Source organism: Semicossyphus pulcher, unplaced genomic scaffold, assembly GCF_022749685.1.
Source record: "Semicossyphus pulcher isolate SPU_LCO1_2020_fin unplaced genomic scaffold, fSemPul1.0.p SCAF_13, whole genome shotgun sequence".
In the NCBI taxonomy this organism is placed as follows: domain Eukaryota; kingdom Metazoa; phylum Chordata; class Actinopteri; order Labriformes; family Labridae; genus Semicossyphus; species Semicossyphus pulcher.
Window position 1 is genome coordinate 12,255,545 of NW_027211637.1, and position 25,393 is coordinate 12,280,937.

Consider the following 25,393-nt stretch of genomic DNA (forward strand, 5'->3'; position numbering starts at 1 on the left):
ACATCAGTGGGCCATTATTATCAAGCCAAAATGGACCTATTACAGCATTGTCAACGTGAAAACTTAAGCCCTTTTTACACTGCCAGTTCAAGGCAGGACTATTACTCCTCTGTTATGTTTCATCTTCTATGTAGAACGCACAGAGGTGGAATGGTGGGGCAAAGTCGTTCTGCCTCTGAGCCGGCATCGGTAGTAACAGGCATAACAAAGTCGAAACAGCATCTGTGTAAACAGCGCCGTATGTGTCTAGGTGAAGCGAGAGCTGTCTGTTTACACCTCGCGCGCGTTTTGCTTCGGCAACGCCGGAACGCTGTAAAAACTCACACTGGGGCGGCTTTATGCCGGTGTTGCTTGTATGTAAAGAGGCAAAGGCTGCATGCCGGCGGAGTCGTTACGGTGCTGAGGCGGAACTGCAGTGTGCTTTAGTTTACAGTGCTTTAGTTTACAGTACATATAGTGCTAAAAACAATGCTTGGAGTGATAAAGAAACTGTGTCTGCATGTATTTTGTCTAGCAGATGGCGCTCCAGCTCCATAGTTTCCAGTACTCTCAGCCCTGTCTGCATCACATGTAGCAGAGCATCACTACTGAGCAGATGGCAGTCAGCAATAGTATTGGTCGGAAATGTTTTATAATATTTAGTATTATCTATTTGTTATTATTTATTTATGAAAGCAGCTTTCAGATAGAATTTGTCCTTGTCAAATTCATGCACAAGCTACATAGTCTAATTTTTTTCCAACAACAACAACAAAAAAACGACTATTTTGGCCACTATATCAGTAATCAGGGAATTCTTCCCCTCTGAAATCGTAGTCAGTATCGGTCCAGCTCTAGTTTATGTGAGAGACCATTTTAAGGGATACACAGCATGTTCTCTTGTGGTTAATTATTAATTGTTTCTACAGTTTGTTCATTAGCCTTTAGTAGAATCTAAACATGTCACCAGTGACTGAAAGCAGTCTTAACTAAATGGTGTAAAACAGTGCGTGACATTTATGGCTTACAGTTCTCTGCTCAGTGTGTGTGTGTGAGTTTGTTCATGTGCTTGAAATGATGAGATCCAGACATTCAGGTGTTATGATTACCACAGGATATGATGTTAACAATGGAACAGCTACATCTCTCCACTTTGTTGATTTATGAGGGGGAAAGAACATTTTTATAGTTCACAACTCAGCACAACTGTGCCAGCTCAGCTGTAAGCCTACTGCCTTTACTATATGTTTATTTTCAAATATAGGTGACTTTGTTCAGGCAGGATAGTTCAGTCAGTCCAAGTGCTTTTTATTTAAGGTGGCCCGAGTAAGAAATGAGTGGATGAGAAGGCTGTGAAGGAGGAGGGGATTGTCTGAGAGTTTAAGTGCTGACTTGATTTTCCCCTGGCTTCCACAGTGACTTAGGTGATTTCCCAATTTGCTCAAGTATGTCGGACACCAACTCAAGAGGTGTGCTTCGGAAAACCAGGCTCAAGGATTGAAACAGAAACTGTAGGGTTTTATGGCAGGAGTCACCAAGTCAATTTAAAAAAAGATAAGCAAAACAAAAATTTACGCTGACTGTCTTAAAGTTAGTATTAGTCACAATGGTTCAATGCTTTACTGTTGTGTCTTCAACTGTGCCTTTTAGGCTGAATTTCCATACAAAAAGGGATAAATAAATGATTGATGATTGAAGGATTGATATACCATGCACACCTTATTAGCTAGAGGGCTGCACACCAGCAGACACACAGACAAAATGAACATTAAATACAGTGAGATGAGAAGTTAAGATCCGGAAACATTAAACAGACTGAGGTCTGTCTCTGTACATGGCTCATGTGGAGGATGTTCAGATGACTTGTTTATGAGTATCTGGAGGTCCAGCTGTGTCTAGCCTGAACAGGCCACTTCAGTCTTGTGGGGTTCAGCAGCAGACAAGTCAATGTAGAGCAGTACTGTTTTACAATGAAAACAAATATCGTAAGAAAGATGTCTCTGAAGGTTCTCTGTCATCCAGGTCATGGTAATTCCAAGCTTAATCCAAAAGGCAACTGGATTTGGTTTAGAACTGAAGGCTTCTTCAGTTGACTGTGAGTGTGATCTCAGCTGTTTGGGCAGAGAATTCAACACTGCATTGTAAGTGGGTGATAGGTGGTGTCTTATCTCTGTTACCTCTGTTAAGGGATGTTTTTTCCAGCGTGACATATCATAAGAGACAGAAAAGAAAAACAGCATAGGCATAGAATGAACAAAACAAATGTCACATTTGTGTTTGTCGTGCTGCGAAATAAAATGTGTACAATGTCTACAGCCCGTGGTGGCTGTGGTTCAGTGGTAGAGTTGGTCGTCTATCACTCAGAAGGTCGGAGATTCGATCCCCAGCACCCTCAGTCTATATGTCGTAGTGTCCTTGAGCAAGGCACTGAACCCCAAATTGCTCCTGGTGGCATAGCCAATGGGTATGAATGTGATGACTGATTGACAGTTGGGCACTTTAGGTAGCAGCCTCTGCCATCAGTGTATGAATGTGAGTGTGAATGGGTGAATGTAACATGTAGTGTAAAAAACATATAGTCTATATAAATACAGTCAATTTACAAAACTTATCAAATCAAATCAAACCTTATTTATATAGCACCTTTCATGCAAAAAGAATGCAACACAAAGTGTTTCACAGAAAAATTATAATCATATCACTAGAATTAAAAACATATCACAATAATACAAATACTGGAAACTTGCCCCTCCCGACCCACCCGCAGAGGCACACATACATTTTATCACACACACAGACAGACACACATGTACACGTATGCACATGCACACTGACACACATACACCCACCCACACACACGCACGCACTCAGGATAAAACATGGTAGGACACTGAGGAACAGGTGAGGAAAACGCCACCTATGGGAGCCATCCGCATCGGGAGGGGTCACAGTCCACGCCTGCAGGGAGTGCCACCCACAAGACCACCCCGACCCGGAAAGACTGGGATAGACTCTGCACAAGGTGCAGAGCTTACCCGGTCCTCCGGGCCTGAGGGATCTCCAGGACGACGTCCCCGCGGGCAGACCAGACACAACTCCCAGTTGGAAACACTGGAGCTAAAAAGTAAAAGGCTAAAAGACAATAAGATAGGCTGGGATAAATGTAAGAAATAAAATGATAAAAATAGAAAAAATAAGATAAAAGCAATAAAGTGCAAAAAGAATTAAGAATAAATCAATACAATTATTAGATATTAAAAATAGAATAAAATAGTTAAAAGACCAGGATAAATCAGTTAAAAGCCAAGTTGAAAAGTGAGTCTTGAGCTTCTTTTTAAAAATATCAACAGTCTCCCAGTTATGAGGATTTAGTTTATTTCTAATAGTTTTACAATCAAAATGTTTATAAACTTGATTCAGTGAACAGAAGAGAAAGAAAGCACTGTGGTTTGAAACAAAATTTGGTTTAATACCTTATTGATGCAAAAGCAGTTCAAATCTAAAATGATCAATGAACATCTGAATTGAACACACAAATGAGCAACTGAGCAGGAAGCACATTGTTGTGTGCAGTGCGGCTGAAGGGTGAGCGTAAAACACCAGACTACGGCCATTGTGAACATTAATACAGGGTTCATAAGACATCAATAGCAATTCATCTATGCAACTAAATGCAATTAAACAGCTTTTAAGAATTAATAAAGGCATTAAACTAATTTTTATTCAATTGTGTTGTGTAAATGTAACAATTGTGTTGTAATTTTACTTTTTGTTACTCCATTTATAATGTATCCTATCATATTCTGCACCTCATGTTATCACCTCATTATAATTTCTGTGTTATCCACATGTTAAAAACACACACAGGCAGTGTGCTTTGTTAGACCATTGGTGAGGTGCAATGTGCACAATCATTTAGATTTGCTGTTGAATACAGTAAGGTTTTAGTACATTGTGTCTTTCACAGTATATGAGTATCTTGTCTGCAACACTTTCCTTTTGCATGAGATAAAATGCAGGGTTGTGTATTGTATTAGCTCAAGCCTGGGTGGAGCTGGGACACTAAACACTTTTAAACATTCGAAAATGTCTGCTTTCATGTCACAGCCTATGAGTCACTTGTTTATTAGTGTCTTTTCTTGTTCTTCGCCTACACAGTGAAGCGTTTCATGTCTCCCCCTAACCACAGACTTTGTGCAAAGCAAAGTAAAGCAACATCGATGTCATACTGAACAATAATGTGTATTATTTGGCACTGAATGTTATTTGGTGAGGTGTTGGCCATTGATGTACCACAGCAGCGTTGGGTCCATTATCCACTTCAGCGAAATGCCCAGAGGAACAAAGAATGAGATGAAACACATAAAACGGGATGGAAAGTGGAAACAACTTCAGGGAGAGAGAAGGGAGGTTTAATAGTGCGAGAAAAAGTGTGGGACAGGAATAAAGGGAACAGGGTTTCCCAGAAAATACTGACATTGATGTCTTTGTTAGTTGGTTGGTTTTAATTTTAAATGTATTGATACAAAATGATTTGTAAATCTGACATTTCTATGTATTGTTTGCTCAAATAAGTTAAGACAGTAGATTGAAGGAGGGACAGGTGAATGTTGGAAACACATTGATGCTAACAAGAAGTATACAATATGCCAGTTATCTCACCTGCATGCTGCTTTGTTTCCCTGCTTTTGTAGCCTGCTCTGGCCTCTTTGTAAGGAAGAAATGCAATTTCCAGGAATAGAAAGGAGTAATAGAAAAATCTTAACTCTACTCACACAGGGTGCAGCTTAAACGGCACATCTACTGCTCAAAAGGTATAACAATCCCAGCTTAGTGCTTACAACCTGAAGCCCTGGCATGTACCCTCCTCACAGCTGATTAGCCGTATCAAACAGCTCCTCAGAGATGGGACTCGGTGTCTGACCTTCAGCGCTGCTCAGGTCCAAGATCTACTTTCTGTATTCATCAATTATTAATCGTGAAGGTCTTTAAAAAATCATCTGGTCTCATCAAGGCTCATTTTTTAGTGTAATGTCATTGAGCAGAGCATGCTTCACTGAGCTTAATACCTCTGTGCTAGAGATGGTTTACCTGTGTGAGACTTGATTTGCTCCTCGAGGTGACAAATTCAAACACTCAGTGGGCCAACATTAGAACTTACAGTGTTTGTGTTGATTTTAACAAACTGAGTGGTGACAAATGGGACAAATGAGTTGCCACACCTCATCCTGATTTCTTATACAGTCATCACACTCAATCACATTTTGGATGTTCTTCACTCAGTGGGATTTTTTATTATCACTTTGTGATGTGTTCTTCCAAACCAGGCGTGTAAGGCCTCTTAAAATGGTGTTGTCATCCTTTCATAAGATCCATCCAATAGCAGGGGACATTTGACTTTATTTGAAACCTTTTTATTATTATCTGTATTTCACTTAATTGACATTTTTCTTTGATAATAGCGGCCTATAGGGAAAGACTGTTGAGTAGAGCCAGACAAACTCACACCTTCACTTTGAAACCTTGCCATAAGAAACATTCTAAAGGCTGTAGCCAAGATTAGGAGCATAAAGTTATTATAGATAACATATTTTGGAACAGTTATATTGGCCAATATTTAATGATGACACACTTAATTATGATTCACACTTTATTAAAGTATGTGTTAATATGATATAATCTTTAAGTAATGAGATGCTGTTGGACACTAACATACATCATTTTCATCCTATTACTTTTGTCAGTTGATTTACTTTAAATATTTTGCAATTATAATAACATAAATACAGTTTTAGAAATGTGACTGTCTGCTCAATGTACATATGATCTTTCTGTAACCAACAGAATATACAAAAACTCCTGGTACTGATGTTTGACAGTTCTTTTTCAATGATATATCCCCAAAAAATATTTGTAGAAAGAAAGACCTGTGTCAGAAGATTATTGTCCACATTTCCTCCTGCAGACTGCGCACACTGAGATCATTTTAACCAATGAATTTCATTGCCCACATGTCTTGTAAAACTACTCCACATGTCTTTACAAGTACACACACATAAACAAAAGCAGGTTGTGCATCTTCAAAACTAACCAGATGTTACAAAATCCAAAGAGCATTTTCTGATCTGCAGCATCTATGGAACGTTTAATGAAGACAACCTAAAACTTCTCGTTAAACAGTAAATAGAATTGTGATTATGCTAAAAAAAAATGCTTACTAACAGAAACAGACTATGTTCTCTAGTCACTTTATACCTCTGTCTTGTAACTCAGAAAGGACAGACATTATTTGTTTGACATTAAAGGTTCAGTAGGTAATGTTATTAAAACTAACTTGTTGCCATTTGCTGTCACATTAAACATGCAGTAGTACATGAGAGAGATAATCTGTGACAAAATCATGTTCCTCTGGCTCCTCCTACTGCTCCTAATGGCATTTGAAAGAATCCACCGCTCCCGAACCACTACAACCAATCACAGCCGAGCAGAGTCTCAGGCTGCACACGCTTCGCAGCACCACTCCTCCACGCATGCTCACACGATCAAGCATAATTTCATCAGTGTGCGCAGCGTCAGCCAGTTTGTGTCCACAAAGGCTGAGAAACAACCACTGGGAATGAAAAAACTGCCCATCCCTCCATAGCCAACTACGCCTTACACCACAAAGACCGTTAAATTAAAGATTATAAAATGAGGAGAAGCCAGCTAAAAAGAAAGAGTTGGACCGAGACAGAAACGAAACGAGAGTAAACATTGGCACGTCATTTCTGAGGCGGAGAGTTATGGGACCTGAAAGGATAAAAAAGCGATGCTGAGTTATGTGGCTGCACACTGTCCAGACTAACTCCAACCAACACCAATTGTTGGGTCAGTATGCGCCAACAGTTTGTGTTGGTTAGAGTTGATTGGATGGAGTTGGTGGAGTCATGGAAAGTCGGACCAATGTGCGCCTTTTCCCAACAGACCTTCATGCATTCCCTTGACAACATTCCAAAGACTGTAGTCAACAACTGCCAACTTTAGAATGTATAGGTGAGTTGGGCATTATCTGGGCAGTGTGCGGTCACCTTTAGACAGTACTGCTCGTCAGGTAATTACCCCAGCTTAATTTCTGCTGCATTTGTTTTCAAAAAATGTTTCCACATCGCTAAGATGTCTTCGGTTACTGTGATGTTGTGTTACGTTGGTGTTGCAGTCAGGCTAGCGCTGTTTAGTGTTGTTTCATGGCGGAGAAGTGTCCAGGCAGTGTTACTGTTTCGGACTTTCTCCTGATCAGTGTCAACACAACATCAGTTGGCACTGTTTTTTCCACAGTCTCTTTTAGTAAACTAAGTGCTGGTGGTTTTGCTAAATACAATGTGCTGTAGATTACCGTTCACAACAAAAACACTGATTTCCGCTGGTTTGATGTATATCTGCTTCGATAGTGTTGGTGGTGTAATACAGAGGCTGTCGTTGTTGTTATTTCACGTTTTTACCGGTGTGTCTGCCATATTGTATACCTGGCCTCTAGTTGACGTGGTTACTAGCCTGCGTGCGCATGACAGCCTCCTCTGCGGGGAGGGCTTTGGAGGCAGGACTGAGCGCCGGCGGAGAGAGAGGGGGAGGGACCTGGAGGTTGTGATCTTTCAAATTTTGAAGCAAAGTCCGCTCTCTTCTCCATCTTACCTGCAGCTCTAAGAGGTCTCTCTCATCAGAATGTAAACATAGGACATTGTGATGTTTTAAACACATGATTTTCACAAAGTAGGAAAGTCTTCAAACTCACTTAAAATTTCAGGTCTAATTCTTACGTTTGCATTTGATACTTTAATAAAAGCCTTTCTTTTCATTTTCCATGGACACTTATTATAATTTATGACTTTGGCTGTTTTATAAGATCCCAGTCACATATTCAAGATCTGTCTCAGACGTAGAACACCCTCTTCTCGCATCTCTATGGCAACAGCAGCAATAATACAGTACCGGCACATCAAAGAGAATAAAGAAATACATCAGCAATGCCCAGTTCTATTAGTTGACTGTTTTTTCTCCACCTCTCTGCATTGTCAAAAGAATCAGAGCAGAAATTTGGATGAGTCATGCATTAGATGGATTAGACGGGGCTCAGGTTGAATTCAAAAGCGAGAGTACTGTAAAAAATGCTCAGCAGCAGTGGATGCCATTTGTCCTCCTTAAACCACAATAATAAATATTTACAAAATAGATAAAATGCAACTTTATTTTTAACTTTCCTGTCTTATTTTATATCTGAACATCCTTTTAGTTAATGTGAAAACCTCGCAGTCGGGGAGATCGGTTTTGTCTGTAGTTTTTAAATTCTCCCAGCCAGAGATCGTCAGCCCGTCTCGCATGGCGGACTCTCAGTGGAACCGACTTCAAGAAATTCATGATGCAACAATGTGAAGTAGATTGCAAGAGCAGATCCGAAGGCTGAATACATCATTGTACCAGCTTATTTCAGGTTCTGTTCGCGTTCAGTGTAAATAGAAATGAAGCTCCTCAGTCTTGAATCAATCCTTTCAGAAAGCTGAATGCTCTTAGGAAATTATATGAAATCAAGTCAATAGTAGTTTGAGAGGCTCTTCTTTCCTCACTGAAAAATTACTACCACTATGATGGAATTATTGCCTGTGTTCATAACACTGAAATCCTGCACAAACCTCTCACTGATTTGTCTCATCTTTCCTAATTTCCCATAGGCTGTGTGGTGACGGTGACCGGGCGGCTCACGTTTATCAGTAATAAGTCAATGGAAATAGAAGTGGTTGTTGATGCAACTTCACTGGTGGAGGCAGAGAAAGGGAAATACCGTGCAGTCTCGGCATTCTTCTACTTCATCTCGCTGGACAAGAACAACAGGGCTCTGCCTGTTCCTCCTCTTAAGGTTGGTGCCATGTCTCATCCTTAACTCTGTGTATGAAAAATAAAGTGGATTATATTTGATCCTGTACGTCATTCACACAGGGCTGAACTTACACAGGTCTCACACCTAGTGAGTATATTTGATCTTCTCTTTCTGTACTTTTCCAAAGCTTAAAGCATAGTAGACTCTCTTCTTTTGGAAAATCTGCACGTCAGTGTCTTCTACGTGCATTAAATTCTCTGCTGGTGTCTGCGTATTTTTAAGCACTGAGGGCTGAATGCTAATATATATCTGTCTGACTCAGCACTTATTGTCAGGATGTAAGCGGTGCATGTGCACCTGCAGACTGCAGAGAGACGCCTGCTGTTTGTTCTGGCTCGGCCATACACGACGATCCAAACTCTATTTATGAGCAAACACTGTACACACCATCTGTTTAACTGAGCACATTTAAATTATTTCCTGGCGCCATTCGCACCCGCTGTTTGTCTCTGTGATGATCGCTTTAAAACATGTCCAGCTTTTGTGTTGGATAAAGGCAGCTTGTCAGTGAGCGGGATTCAGACGTAATAGGGGCTATTACAATCACTTTTAAAGCACTAAGTAAAGGATTTAGAGGACTGTAATTTATCTTTTTTTAACATCTATTGCATATTAATGATAAAGATTTTCACTCCTTTTTAGTGAGTTTAAATTTTATTTAATGTCTTTGGATATTTCCTGTTGGGCTGAACGGTTGTGATGATGCTTTAACACAACATGTTAAATTTGGGAATGATAGCACTGACTTTGTTTTTAGATTAAGGTAGAGTAGGCGTTTAATTTTGGGTATTGTTGTTTATATTTGATCTCTTCACATCCAGACAGCAATTAATAAAGAAAAAGCTCTGAAAAGAAAGAAACAATTACCAGGTGTCTGCGACCCTCGCAAGCTACTTTCACAAGAATGGCAGGGAAAAGGCAGTTTGATACGCTCCTCTTCTCAACACTCGTGGTCTCGACATGTGCCATAAGCAAGGCAGAGCACCTTTATGTGTTTTAGGGGAGTGGCTTTGATATTTCTCCAGGTGAATACTTTTAAATTTAGCTTACCCTTGCTGTTCTTTTTTTCAAAGCTGCCTACTCAAGTTTTAAGCAAAGTCCATAATAATGGCATAGGCTAAGAGGCTAGCTTCGGTGAAATTTGAACTACCAACAGCAGGTCATTATCTTGAAGTGCACACTTGTACAAAATTCAGAGTTTGCACCTGAGCTAATCATTAAACTTTTAGTATGTGCAGAGGACCGAGTAAGCCAGGAAAATGCATTACAAGACCAAGCAGCAATATTTAAAGTAGCAGTCAAATGTCAAGCACAGAGCAGTTTTTCCATCTTCTTACCTTAAACAAAAGAATGAATCGAAGCATGTAGAAATATTACACAGTAAGTATACAACAAATGGCTGTGTAACTCACGCTACCATCTTAAAAATGGTTCATAACATCAACTCCTGCTATGTTTCAAGTATTACGAGCCTGTAATAAGACATTTACAGGAAGAAAGCCAAGCTTGGCAGCGTGGAAAAGGGTTGTTCGGTATGTTGTCGTGCCGCCAAGTGCTGCACTGACCCCCTGGTTCCATAAGCATTCACACACACACTTAAAGGTGCATCATCATTCTTTAACACCATGACATGCTTATGTGAAAACAGACGTCACTTCTTCTGCTCCTAGACAAAAATGTGCATTAAATGTGCGTCTGTGTGAGTCAGCTTTTTCAGAAGCTCCCATCAGTCTCCAAATTTCCATTTCACAAAACTCCATGTTTGGTTCAGCCATTGTGTGCCTCCCGCCATGCATTCATTACCCGGTTTCCATCACGCACAAGCTTCTCGCTGCTTTTGTTTCAATGGCAGGGAATTGCAGCAATGATTAGAGTCATTGTAATTTCTCTGTTCACCTCAATTTCATGAAAAGAGAGGCCAAAAAAAAAATCTCCTGATGATTTTAATAATTCATAATCATCACTATAAATGGAATCTAAATGGAGCCTGGGCTGCCAGGGTTCTGATGTAGTATGTCAGATAAACATGGAAATTTTGTGTGCACTCATGTGTTAGGGAGAAATGCTGGGCAGAAATACAACATAGACAGACTGTGTGTTTGTGTGTAAAAGGAAGACAAATAAAGCATGTTCAGGTTTGTGTGTGAGAGAGTTGGCTTGCATGTGGACGGGCACGTGCTTGAACAGATCACTGAGCACAAATGCGTGTGTTTATTTATATGAGCGAGAGAGGGATGATGAAGCTCAATCAGGACTATTTCTGGCTTTATAACTATTTACCGAGAGCTTAAACGCGGGATCACATTGAACCCAAACCATGATGTCAGTCCCTTGGTGTATAAAAGACACGCGTCACATGCAAGGAATAAGATTTAACACATCAATCCAATTAACACCTGAGTTTTCCCTAGCAGTGGAGATAGGACTGTGAGGGATGGAAACGCAATGATGACAACAATTAGCCTTGTTAGCCACATAATGACATAACTCTTCGTCCTTATTTAAATTTTACCTTCAGGGGCTGCCTGCTACTGCTATCACCATCTTTTATTCCAAATAGTCCTATCAAATAAAATGAAAATGTGATCATGCATTTTTCTTTTTGTGATGAATTTTTTGTTTTATTTTTGAAACGTTAAAAGAGAACGCAGAGAAAATTGATTCCAGTTGGTTGTAGATATGAATGACTGACAATAAACTATGGCATTACTAACTTTTTCAGGTTTAAACCTTGTAAGGACTATTAGCTCTGTCATTTTGCTGAAATAAAGTGCAAAAAAGCTGCAGTTTAATGTATCTGTGAAAAACAAAAAAACAACAATGAAAAAGCAGAATAATTGTCACAGTTCAGAGACAAAAAGGGTATTGAATTAATAGACAGATACTTAAAACCATAAGAAAAAGTCTCCTCTGTGTAAGCAAAATATGGCTGCTTAAAGTAATAATCTCAAACTTTCACAGTCACTGTTTATCACCGAATGAGTTAGCACAGGGGTTCCCAAACTTTTCCATGCCAAGGCCCCCCAAACAGCATTAGCTTCTGGCCGGGGACCCCCAAACCCATAGACAACAGAGAGTGGGACAGCGTCAATTTTTTTGGCAGCATCCTCACCAAGCAATTCTCGGACAATGTCTTTGGTAGCTGGCTTTGTATGCTGCCTCATGAGAGTTCTGCTGAGTTCTTAGGTTTTTTTGCAGCAGAGTCCTCCATGGCGGGACTGTTGGTCTGCTCCTTCGGTCTATTTGTTGTCAAAAACCTGTCCATTTTGCGCTAGCTAGCTACACGCAAGCTTGAGGAGCAGAGCAGCTTGATAACAACCGCCAGGTCTACACAGATTATGAGGTCGTCATGCCGAATTTGCAGCTGAATTTGAGAATCCGAGATTACGGCAGTTTACGTGTTGTAAGGTACAGGACAAATGTATACAAAAATATATATATATATATATTTTTTTTTTTGCATTTTTTTTTTTTTTCGTCCAATTTTCTGAGGCCCCCCTAGTGCCCCCTGGCGGCCCCCACTTTGAAAACCACTGAGTTAGCACACTAATGATTGAGCCTACGGCCCACTGATGGAAGCCTTTGCATTTGCAGTATATTGTATTTTTATGGACAAGGTGTCTGTGGCGACATTCGCATAAAAATCACAAGCGGCACCCAGTTAGTGACGCGTTTTCTATCACCCAGCAGTGGTTGGTCTGCCAGAGAGGGTAGGCAGAGCTAAGTGGCTGCACTTCGGGTTTCTGTATACGCATTGCGCGGAAACTGTAATCTACTATTGCTGCACAAACAAAGAAAAGGTGACTACACATACAACTTCAAAAGTAAGTGAAAATCCTAAGAAAAAGAAACGATGAAGGCACACCGTCTAAAAATGAAAGCGAGAAAAATCAAATGTTAGAACCATGACAAAGGGAGCCGGCTGTAGACTTCTGGTTAAATTGGGAAGTATGCTCCTTCAATTACCGATTGTCCCCAGTGGGTGGTGCTCAAGAGCACGAAATTGAAATATTCAAGATTGTATCTTCAAACAATATTTTTCACTTTGCTAATAACTAGGAATATTGTGTTTTTTAATTTCTTGTAAGTCGGGGTCTGAATGAACCATTGTTGGATGTTAGACACATCGGCAAATGACCTCCAGTAAAACCTAAACTTACGCAGATTTTGTTAAACTCAGGCTAGCCGTTTCCAGTCTTCAAACTAGGCTAAGCTCAACGACCCCTGACAGATTGACAGTGCAGCCCATGGAGGCTTATCAGGTTTCTAATAGAACTCTTTAAAACATTTAAAATAAGCTTTTCCCTTAAATGCCAAACTGTTACTTTAAAAATTATGAGCCTTTTCCCCAAATAATTTCCTGTTCCCGTGCCCTTCTTACCCATAAAATCCATTCTCTCACTCACATCATCTTTATCTGGGTGCCCTGAAAAAGCTCATGTTGTAATAAAAAACAAACCTCTTTTCCCAGGTCTTTATGTTAGTAAGACAGGTTTTCAACATCTGCCTCAGCACTGTGACTCTGAATCCTAAATATTGATTAGCTTTACTGTTCCAAATCACATACATTAGCTCAGTATAAGGCACTATAGACAACTACTGGCTTCTATAGATGCTTAAAATGTACTCCACTTCCTGATAGTAACCTAACCAAAGCTTCTCCTCGTTTACCAGATTTATAGAAAATGTACATTCGATGTAGCTTAATACCTGTTCCTGGCTCATTTGTTAAAAGCTTACATGAACCAAAATGTTCATGAAACATAGAAACACTCTCATGTAAAAAACGTCCCTGATGAAATTTTCATGACATTGTGGCAGATTGTGCTCCAGTTGTGTTCTATAAATAGCCGGATCGAAAGGACAGCTTCTGCTATTTTTGACTGCAGGTGCTTTTCCCCCCATTCTCTCATCCTCACTTTCTCTTGAGTGAGCTCGCTGCGTTTACTATTTTTAGATCTTCCCATTTTAGCTTGGCAGGGGGTTTGGGTATGTCTCTGTGTGTGATTTTGTGTGTGTGTATGTGTGTGTGTGGAGGAGGGGAGGGGGGGTTGTGTTGTCTATGGGCTGTCACTAACGCTAGCTTACTATAGAAAGAGGATAGCATGAACAGAAGGGAGGATGTCGGGGGGATGCCTCGCCTCTTAGTAGCAGTACCCATGAAATAATGCGTGCACACTGGGCCGGCATAGAAATAATCCAAAAAGCCCTGAAGCTTCTCTGACCAGTGTACGTCTTTGTTGTATTTTATGATGATTTTAATGGGGCAGTCATTGCCTAAAGGTTAGAAAAACTGGCTTGTTACCTGAAGGTCAGCACTTTGAATGCTCAGCCAGCTGCCTGTGCATACTAAATACTATCTGGTTTGGAAAGATGTGTCTAGTCTGTGTTTTTTTAGAGTCTGAGTGTGGATGTGTGTTACTGTATGAATGAAAAGGTGGTTGCTCCTTGAGATCGTGTGCACATTCAGGAACGATTCTGCAGAGCAAAAAGATTTAAATAAGTAAGTATGCAATTAATGTGAGAATCCGTACTGCTGAGCGAACATACAGTGGGGTTGGTCCTTATTTAATCTGGCCTTTTCTTTATTTCTCTCCCTTGTTCATTGTTTTATCATTTCCCTCCCCTTCTCTTCCTCCCTCCTTCTCCTCCATCTCCCTCTCTCCCTCCTCGCTGCCGGAGACTCAGCTGGCCTCCTGTGACACAAAAACAAGCCTGGTTGTCATGGCAACCTCCTGTAGACCACATGAAGTGATGCACATTTATTTTTAGATGCCTCCCATTCAAGACAATCAGCAACGGGTTAACGAGTACCCTCGTGCCAGAGTTGCAGATATTCCTGTAGTTATCCAAGGCAGTGCATAGAAAACCTGCATACCGCCTTGTTCTTATTGTGCATGGTTCATAAATCTGAAAAGGATTAGAGTTTTGTCATTATTTGTATAAATATGCAAGGATGCAAAGACTGCTCTATATCAGTTCAACATCTTTGCACAATCCATTTTTGAGGAGTCAATAATATGCTTTCATGCAGCAGGCACTGTACCTCCTATAATGGCCCTCAGATAGCTAGAGCTCACTGAAAATCACCTCTGACTTTCTGTTCTTGAAATGTTGTGTCTGAGCTTATAAATTATTCCGTCACCAATAGCAATGGGTTCGGCATTTGCTCAAAGTTTCACGAGTGTTTCCTGAGATTGCAGATGTCACCTCAGACACATTTGAAAAAATGTGCTGCTGCTTTACTGCTCTCCATTTGTGACACACAAAAATTGCGTTTGCTGAGGCCCAGATTATTGCGAGTTTGAGATAACTGCTTTATAGTCTGAACTAAAGACAGGAAAACTGACAGCATAGATTATTAATGATGACTGAACAGATCCATGGAGAGACAGATGTCTTTTAGCGTTTAGGGAAAGCCAGCATGAAGTATTTGAAAGGGTTTTGTTTTATGTCAACAAATAAAACACCTTTCATCATTGTCTAAAATGTCATCCTTTGTGTATCAATCTCTCTCTCTCTGCCCCCCACCCACCCTATTTCACACACAAACATATGTTAGTATCCAGACTCATGTCAGTCCAGATGGCTATTATTTTCTTGAGTCGGTTGCTTTCAGCATAGTGCTACTTTTGAGACATTGGCATTTGGCAGTGGAGCTGATGCCCCGTGCCCACTCTAATAACAGCTCGTGCCAACACAAAGGGACCCCTCTGTCATTTTGCTGGCATTATCTGAGTCCCTTTTCCACGGCTTGTCTCTGTTCCAGGTTTACTTTATTTGGCTTGTTACGGTCCATTAAAGGGTCTACTTAATGGATGGCAATGAGGCCAGGTTAAATTGTGGTTTTTCTTCACTGTTTGACCCAATCAACCAACCACTGGAGCATATTCAAATTGATAATATAATGCTATCCAGTGCAATTTATTACAAATCAGCATTTATTAACATATGGTCTGTTGGTTTGCTTTATTACAGATGAAAATACCTCAACAACTACTGGATGAACATGACATTTTATACATTCTCGCTAACTTATGACTTGCCGTCTGACACAACTGTACTTTGCGTTGAGCATTAATTAGCAAATGTTATCTTACAAACCTGCTTTAAAACTACATCTTAGTGTATGTATGCATGCTAACATTGGAGTATAGTCTTACAAAGCTGCTAGCATGACTGTAAACTCTAGACTTGTTTAGACAGGAGCCATGGTATTTAACACAACTTGGACCACAAGTCTATTTTATGACTTGTGGTAATATAAAGACGAAACATGCACTGTGAAACACAAGAAAGTCTGCTTTCTATCATTTTCTACATGTTTACATTTAATTCATGTTCTACTACTGAATCCTATGCATGGATTAACTGATTTTAAACTACACCACAAAAGACTGCAAAAACATGAATACTATAATCTGTGATACATGGGTTTTGAGTCTGAGAATGTTCCATTAAAACCATTTTTAACAAATCAGAAAACAACTACTGCAAACTGCCCTCATGGTACAATATACAGGTAAGGTTTATGGACCCAATCAAGGCCTTGGTTGACTTGAGATGATGTATTTTTCCCCGGTTATGGAAGACTGCAGAATGTTCTCGTTCCCGTAAATATAAAAAGCAATGGGGCTGGAGACATTCAAGCTGAGGAAACTATAAAGCAAGCATTACGTCTGTTTGCAAGGTTCTGCACCCGAGAGTCACCGGTAGTAGTTGATGATCCTGCATAATCACAGTTATTAGACTGGAGCCACTGTGGGAATACCAATTACATGGGGACACCAAAAGGACTTCTCATGCTGAGCATTGTATTGTCCCTCTGAGTTATGCAAATGTGATCTGCATGAGCATAAACATATGCATGCACATGTGCAGCCCTGTAGGGATGCACCAATAGTACAAGTGTAAGCAGGACAAATGATGTGCATGCATATACGTACACATGGACATAAAGAGAGAATCACCAGTATTACAGCTTGTAGAAAATAAAACTTTTTATGTCCTCGAAGCAACAATAGAGCTCACATGAATTTAACCAGCCAGTGTCTCCTTCCAGAATCATCTGCCTTGAACAGAAACTGATGAGGGCAATATTTCTTATTGTTATTAATTGTCATTCTTCATTAGCAGTATTCAGGTGTACAGTTCCTTTTAAATGGCTTGCTCATTAAATCATCTCAAGCTGAAGTAGGTAGCTCACTATGGTTTTAAAAGTGTAATTAAATAATGACGAAGTCCTCAGGGGCCTGAGTGACAGAGAGAGGGGGAAGAAGAGGAGAAAGAGAAGAACATGAGGTGTTTGAAGAAGAGAAACAATGAGAGTGAAAGCTACAAACAGCCTGCTTGTTCTGAAAGACAAAGATAGAAAAGATGCAAAAGCTACAGCAATTAATGTGCATTTGCTTGTATGTGTATTTGGGTCGTTACTATTTGTGGCATGTGTGCTCTAATGATTTGCATTGATGTGCAACCCTGAATTTGACTTATATTAACACATTATAGCCAGACTCTTTGGGCTTTGCATCAAGGCTGCATGACCACAAAAAATATATCTATTTTTTTTTTTACTTTAAGCTGCTCTTTCTTTATTACATTTCCTTGACATTTTAATATGTCACCCTGTGACACCTTGCATTAAATAGCACGTCCTTAGTTACTGCGGAGAAACACAATCAGCCAGTAATAGTTTTACTTTTGATGGATGTCTTTGGTACGAACAGAAGCTGTGTTAAAGTAGGGTGATTAATAAACCTCTGTTTGGTGTCAGGTTCCCAAATCATCTTGTTGGGGCTTTTTTTTTTTTATATTTCCGTAATGACCAGCACCCTGTACATATTGCTGCATGCAGTCCAGTTGGCAATGCTTATTAATATAGCGTATTATGACTGGTTAATTTCTACACTCACTTATTCAGAGAGTTAATAACTCAAACAATATACTAGAGGCCTGTTTGTCTAGCTGTCTGCCTTCCAACATAGCCATGGGTAACCGTTGGTAACTATAAAAAGAAAATGCTTGCTTTTTCTGCAGGGTTGAAGAAGGGAAGGCTTGGTAGTACTGTTTAAAATACAAATATACTGTATATTTAAAATATGTTATAGGAAGAACAGAGAGCAATACTTGTTTTGCAGAAGAAAGTGACAGTCCTCACAATATGAGTTGGATTACAGATTACAGATTTGCAGTAAAAAAATTCACAGTTTGAATAACAGTGTTTTTGTTTAGGTACATTTTTTTAAAAATACTGTGACTGTGGTGAAACTTGGTCTCGCTTTTTTTTCTTTATAAGCCATTGAACTGGAATTATTCATTACTTTCAGTTGAATGGCAAAAGCAGAATTGACTGAGCAGTATGTTGACTGTTATATAACAAGCATACAACAAACACACCAATATTACAGCTTTATGGTCCTGAACCTGCTCGACAGGGAAGATATTCCTGCATGTGTTCTGTTTGTGGCTCAGTGTCACTATTTTAATATTCCCATCACATTTGAGCCGTGACCCCTGGGCTTGTCCGTCGCATGAAATTTTGTCATCTGTTCCCACTCTACTCTCTCCATAAAGTTAAGGCGCCATCTGTTAGCTTTGCACCCAGAGTGCTGCTGAGTGACAGGTGCTCTTTAATCTGCTATCCACCTGGTGTGTGCACTGACAAGGGCCTCCATCTGATATCGGTCTTTAACACTGCAGTTCACTTGCACTGTATATGTCACAAACAAAAACATGCACAAAAGTATATGTGCACATGCTCACATACAACACACTCCGCTGTTGCCTAAGAACAGTGTGCAGATGAGGGAATGGGAGAGCAGGCAGCACCATAAAAGTAAGTGTTGACACTGTCACTGGTTGTGGTATTGTTGTTTGAGTCACGAGGTTGCCAGGCAGTCTAATTAAACTGTGCAGGCTAGCAAGTGCCTCCGCCCACGAATCAGCAACCAAACTGAGATAAGTGGAGGAGAAGGAGAAGATTTATTCTTCCCAAGCTTGAAGTGCTGCCCAGAATAAAAAGAGAACACAGAATTCCTTGGTGCAATGGTGCTATTAATATTAAAAGTGTAATGTGAATATTTTTCATATACGGACTGCTATAACTGATTTTGGATATACCTGAACACCCTGTTATCGGAAATAGATGATGGCGCTATAGTTAAGTACAATGGTACAGCTGAAAACATTAGTATTCATTCAGCTGGGAGATGTGAATAGCCTCATCAATTTTCATGGAAATTGTACTTAGAGTTACCTTTTATCATATAAGAGCAGATTTCACGCGTTTGTGTTGTAAGATTAACATCTGCCAAAAATCACAGGAATTTTCCTCAAAGTAACCTAACTGTGATATTAACATACAATTTTATGAAATCTAGTAAGCAGTTGTCCTGTTAAAGTGACATTTTATGACCAGAGAACTGGACACATGGATAGAATGACTGAATGACATTACAATCCCTAGGCCTTGTTCTCATAAATCTCTAGACAGCACTTACAGTCACAATGTACGTTTGTTGAAATGTCTTGCAACGCATGCAGATTCAGAAATTTCTAATTAGTATGTGACTGCAAATATCTTACAAATCCTGCAAGGATTTCTTCAACTTTACTTAAATCCATTCTAGTGCATATTCTGAATGCATCTAACCTCTCCAAGATTCAATGATTCATTCTGTATTTCATCAAGAAGATGAATGGCAATAACAACACAGACTGGTAAATTAGATCAGAGCTTCATGCCCACAGTTAATATAATAACAGCAGGGGAAACATTCCAGAGTACAATATGTGTAAATGATGAATGTGTCTGAAAACAAATCTTTTTTTCTCTTTCTTCAGATCAACGGAGAGGAGGAGGAGAGACGTGCAGAGGAGGGTAAAGCACGTTACCTCCATAATAAAGCAAAGAGGCTGGCAGAAAGGGAGTGCCAAAATGACGCCACAGCTCACCAAAGTTAAACCCCTTCATCAACAGTATAACCAACACCTCACATACAGTATGAAGGGCATAGAAACCCTTTCTCCTGTGCTGTAATTGTAGCCTGGTTTTTAACCAAAATATGTGACTGTTAGGCCGGAGATGTACTTGCTTTTTAACCTTGTGTTCGCGTTCACAACTGGCTGCGTCATGAACATAATTGTTCACATACTTGGCGATGCACTACCCGTGTTACTGGAGGATACCTCTAGAGGGCACACCAGAGAGCTCAAGCCATATGCAACATCTGTATGTGCAAGATGTAAACAACAGACATGGCTTCACTCAAGGAGGTTACAATTGTGGTAACTCTGAGATCACGGCAGAAAAAGCGACAGATTTTCTGTGTTCAGTGGACAGAACACACCATCGGCACCGTCCACTCTCTGTTCTCTAACATATTCCTTCATACGGTCCTGGACTTGTTTCAATTAGTTCTGCAGGTTTCCACGTCGGCTTCTAAAGTGGAACTTTTAACAGCTATTTTTAACAAGCATGTTTGTTGCTGTGCAGTGGCAAAGGTACATCGTACAGATGTGGATTATTGCGGACTTGGTCTATCAGCTTGTCCTCAAAACATTAGGCCATTGTTGTCCCTGTCGCTGTGTTGACCCTGTCACATCCCCTCTGCCTCTACACTGCCCCTATTGTGCATCACGTGCATGCGAACGCATAGTTAAAAGCATGTATATTTCCGGCTTTATTTTTCTGTACAGCACACAAAAGTATCCACATCAGCTGAATATGTTTGTCAAAGTAAGAATAATTTATTTCGGGGAGATTTGTATTCTTGTTTGAAGAATATTTATGATCACTGTCAGTGCAAGTGAGATTTCTATTTTATTGTAGGAATATTTTTAAGTATGAAGACTTGTTGTCAATGCACAGCTATAGTCTGAGCGCAAGAAAAATGATGAATAAGTGAGTGAATAATAATGAATAAAAGATCCAAGCGTGAGTCTGGGGCTCTCGCCTCGTGTCCTTGCTAGTTTGATGATGATGATGTCATTGTCTTGGGCATGCCTTGGCAGAGAGGGCACACGCCATCCATCTTTTCAGCACTGTGTCTTTCACAGAGAAATCAGGGGAGCTCGGGGGGCTTTGACTCAACTTGCATCTCTCCCACGCCCCCCCACCCCCCTCCCTCCTTGTCCCTGCTGTCCTCCTCCTCTGCCTGTCTGTCACACTCTGACTCCAGTTTTCAATTCTCCTCAACATACTCGTTTTTCCCTCTCCTGCTTACTGTTACGTACTCTTGCATCTCTGATCTCTTGCTATGTTAGTTTTCCTCCTATCACTAATTCCATTTGTCCCTCTGTCTCCCCCAATCTTGTTGCTGTCTCACCCCCTTTGTCTCCAAATGAGATGTGAGGACTCATGGGAATTCAAGAAATATGTCTGTATGTGCATCTTTCTCTTTGAATGCATCCTGGGTTTCTGCATGTGTGCACAAACAATGATCAGAAAGATGACTCGAGGTCAGCTTTAGCCAGTGTAAAATCAATATCCATATGACTGTGGCTGTGACGACTATTATTAACCTGCTAAAAAAACCTCCCATTCAAATATTTAGCAGGATGCAATTTTAATTTGGTTATTGGGAAGACGCTTAGACTTAAATCTGATTTGACATAAGGAATCAGTCAGTTTAATTCTGTGCAATGGATGGATAGAAGTATTTTGAGATGACAACCCAGTAAAACTCAAAGATTAAAGCCCAGTGAGAGAGCTCCATAGATAGCAGAGAACCACACAGGTTGAAGCCTCAAATGTCTTTTTGTTTGCACCTTTGCTCCTCTTCATACCGTTATTCTAACATGGCCTCAAACTGATTCATCACTGTGTCTTGAAGGTTATCGTTTTTCCCTTCGTCCCTCTAGTATGTGTGCTTTTCATTTCCCCCATGAAAATAAAGTTAGGCTCAAGCTGCACCGGGGGGGGGGGATCTATTTTTAACCCCTGCATCTTGTGGGAGAAGGAGAACAGGGAGGAAGAAGAAGGAAAACACGAAACAGGGTTACAGGATCCTTTTGAGCTGACGATACTTCTGAGAAATGTGACCCTAACATGCAACATCCACACAGGCATGTCTGATTGTTTCTGTCTTCAAAACGTCCAAAAAAGATATCATTTCTTCTTATTTACAACAATGTTCATTACTGTCTCAAGCCATTGCAGCTGGTAGCAGCTGGCTTCTATACATACAGACACAATATGGTAACCATGGTTACTTATCTGGAGGAACAGACTTGAATTGTAAGAGATGACATCATTAGATGTTTCTGTTCTTTGAATCCATGTGAAGCACTTTCATTGAAAGTGCTTTATAAATACATTTATTATCATTATTTCTATTCTAGATGGCAACAAAAATGTTTTAATCCACTTGAAAGGCATAATTCAGTTGCCACATGTAAATAACTGTTGTGCCTGCCACAAATGAACTGCAGTTTATATATAATATGAACAAAATGTCACCAGAGGAAGCTGTATGTCAAACTAATTCTTCCCATCAGAGAATAATGCAAAGAAGACAAAAAAGCTGATGAAGCTCATGTTTTCTCTCATGTCTTTGCATCTAAATTAGGGGACTTGCAGCCCTCTCACTGCGCTATCTCGGCCTAGAGAGACTGACAAGACTACTTAGAAGATGAATGATCCTCTGGTGCAGGAGAAAAACCATTAAGGACTCTGAAGGAAGGATAAACGATAAAGCGAGGTAGTGTTGAGAAAAGTCTCAGCTTTCATTACCAAGTGACCCGCTTTGCATTTTCTCCTCGTCTCCATGGTCAGTCATTTTCTGACAGCAGGGGCTTCACTTCCACACATGAGACAACACACAGAAACCTGAACCGTGTGCACATTATACTTCAAGGTCACTCGTGAAAATATGTCTGTCAATATTTGTGTGAGGCAATGCTCCGGTTGTGTGTCGGCAGAAGTTGCAGATGCTCGAAGGCGTGGGCCTCAAACAAAAAAAAAAGGTTAAGCAACTCAATGTTTCCTCTTTTTTGGTAAATGCTTTTTTTTGTGCTTCATGGAACACCTTCACAGAGCCGAGATATGAGTCCTACATTCAGCCCTCCTCTGTTATCTGGGCTGGGAGCCAGGAGGGCTTTCCTTGCAGAGGAGTAGGTGATGGGCTCCACTTTGTCTAGCCTGGTACCTTCCTTTCTTTCAGTCACAGGGGACCTCGCTGGGAGTACCTACTACTAAATTAGGCTGCCTCTGACTGTAAGGCACACAACCTCCACAAGGAGAGGTGGCAATGCTTTAGAGGACATGAAAGGTAGATCTTAAGAACGCACATCAGCAGGACATTCAAAACAGTGTTAACTATTTAAGAGCTGCTGTGTTTGTGCTTGTGTGTGTGTATGTGATGTGTGATGGTGGAGCTGGCGGTAAGAGTGGGGGCAGCCCGTTGCCAGTGGAGTCAGTGGGCGGGAATGCCTTCTGTTGCTTTTTACTTCCAGGTCACCTAGCATCGCACAGGAGCAGCTAGAGAAGGACAGTCACATTCTTTTAGCTAACTCTAATTCTAACTAACTCTCTTGCCCTGCCCAGTTCAAACGAGAGACTTATTTAGGCCTTAAGTATAACAAAGATGCATGCATAAAAAGCCACACCTACAAACTGTGCTGTTATGCCCGAGAAAGAAGGTGAGGATCTGCTCAGTTTGTTTGGCCAGCTGTATCCAAAAAACTACATCAAGCAATGTGTTCAATTAGCTTTCTGCAGTTTAATCATTTAGAGTAGGAGACCAGAATTACTCGATGCCCATTGTAAATCTGTAACTCGCTAATGTATGCACCCTCTGACCGATTTGCAGTCCTGACTCACTTCACCCTGAAGACTTAATAATGAACATCTTAAAGAGTCTCTGAGATCAAGATAGATTAGGGCCTGTTCCTGCAGAGCCACACACATCTTAATGGAAGACTGCTGTTCTATGAATCTTGGTTTGGACACGATTGTGAATAAAAAATTTTAACTTGCCTTTAAGGTACTTTAAAATGTAAATCCTTCACAAGGTGAAAACTGGCCTTCACATCCTTCCCATCTTTTGTTCCTGTTCTCTCACACACATCTATGGGCTGCACACGCTTTCAACTTCCGTTCTTTCTTCTTGTTTTCCTCCTTAGATGATCTGTTTCATCAAAAGGGTATTTTCCTCAGCTTCTGCTGATACAAAAATGAGGAAAGCCTTTGTAACATTGTCAAACTGGGCCCTTATGAAATAAAAAGCATGAGCTGTGCGTTGCATGATAACCGTTATAATTCATCACATTTTCTTCTACAGTGTTCACAGTTTTATGAGTGTAAAAAGTGATCTATAATATTTGAACTCTGAAGAAGCTTTATATATTACTGTGTGATTATAGTCTTGATGTGGATCACCATCCTGGCCTAACTGGAATAGGGTGTTAAAGGTATTACACCAATGGTCAACCTTATCTGTATTTGTCCAAGTTTGGTTCATGGTGTGAAAACGCCCGCAGTTGTTGCCAAAGCTCGCTGTGTCTTGGTTGCAACTTGGCAAAGCTGCAAAATCTGTTGTTCTTTTGGACACCATCATTTGATGTAGTTGTACGCCCATAAGAACTACATTTCAGCTTTACTATTTCAGCTTGCTCCACCTTCACTTGTTTTGCAAACCTGTTAGAATACTAGACTACCAACAGCAAAAGCTGCACCAAAGTATAATAGAAGACGATGTCTTGGCCAAGATACATTTTACATTGTTTCTGCGGACTTGCATACTCAGCTGTTTATTTTAGCCACAACATGCAGCAGAAATACAGCAGAGCGAGGCAGAGGCTGTGGTTTCTCGCGTGCAATGCATCCTGGAACATGTAGGCACTGCGGCATGCTACTGTGAGCAGGAGGACCTAGCCTGGCACGCACTGAGGAATTTATTTATTTCATTTAACCAGGGAATGCAGTGACATTATTACAGCATTACATTTTTCAAACAAACCTACAGATGATTGTTTTAAACTCTAATTTTGAAATTAAACAAAAGATGTAAAGCCTCAAAACAAGGACTGTGCATCACAAATAATATAGCCTGAAAGAAAGGGCAGGAGGCCAGGGCAGGAAAGTTAAAAGTTCAGGGTGAATGTAGAGTATTTATTTAGAAAGCATGCGTTTTGCAGTGGCACTATGTGATTTGAATAAGAAGAAAATTCAAACCTAAAGGCTGCAGTAGCTAAAGGTAAGTATTGACTGGATCAGCTGTGAAGCTCAGGGGAAATTTCCTACTCTGCATGTGGAGGAGCTTTTCTTTTTAAGGCACTACACTACTGAACAGCACAGCTGTGTACTGCATGGGTAGCTCCCAGGTGTGGTGTGTGTAGCTGTTTAATGAATGGGAAGCGGGGAGAGCGTGCACTGCTCATCAGACCATCCACCAAACAAATGAAAATGAAAATAATCCTTATTATAGTGGCAAAAAGCGAGGCACCAGGGACCTCTCTGTGTCTCTCGTCTCATGTGGGGCTTATTAGTTTTCTCACTGGGTACAA

At 40.4% G+C, this 25,393-nt stretch overlaps 1 protein-coding gene across 3 annotated transcripts in view; it reads left to right on the forward strand.

The window, feature by feature from the left end:
* acot7 (acyl-CoA thioesterase 7) overlaps positions 1-20,826 on the forward strand; it is a 52,607-nt gene extending 31,781 nt beyond the window's left edge. For all 3 annotated transcript variants that reach the window (XM_069660067.1, XM_069660065.1, XM_069660066.1), the window contains 2 exons: positions 8,682-8,866; positions 19,730-20,826. In XM_069660067.1, coding sequence (XP_069516168.1) covers positions 8,682-8,866; positions 19,730-19,849 — 305 coding nt within the window. In that variant the 3' untranslated portion in view covers positions 19,850-20,826. The remainder of the gene's footprint in view (positions 1-8,681; positions 8,867-19,729) is intronic.
* Positions 20,827-25,393: the final 4,567 nt, after the last annotated feature.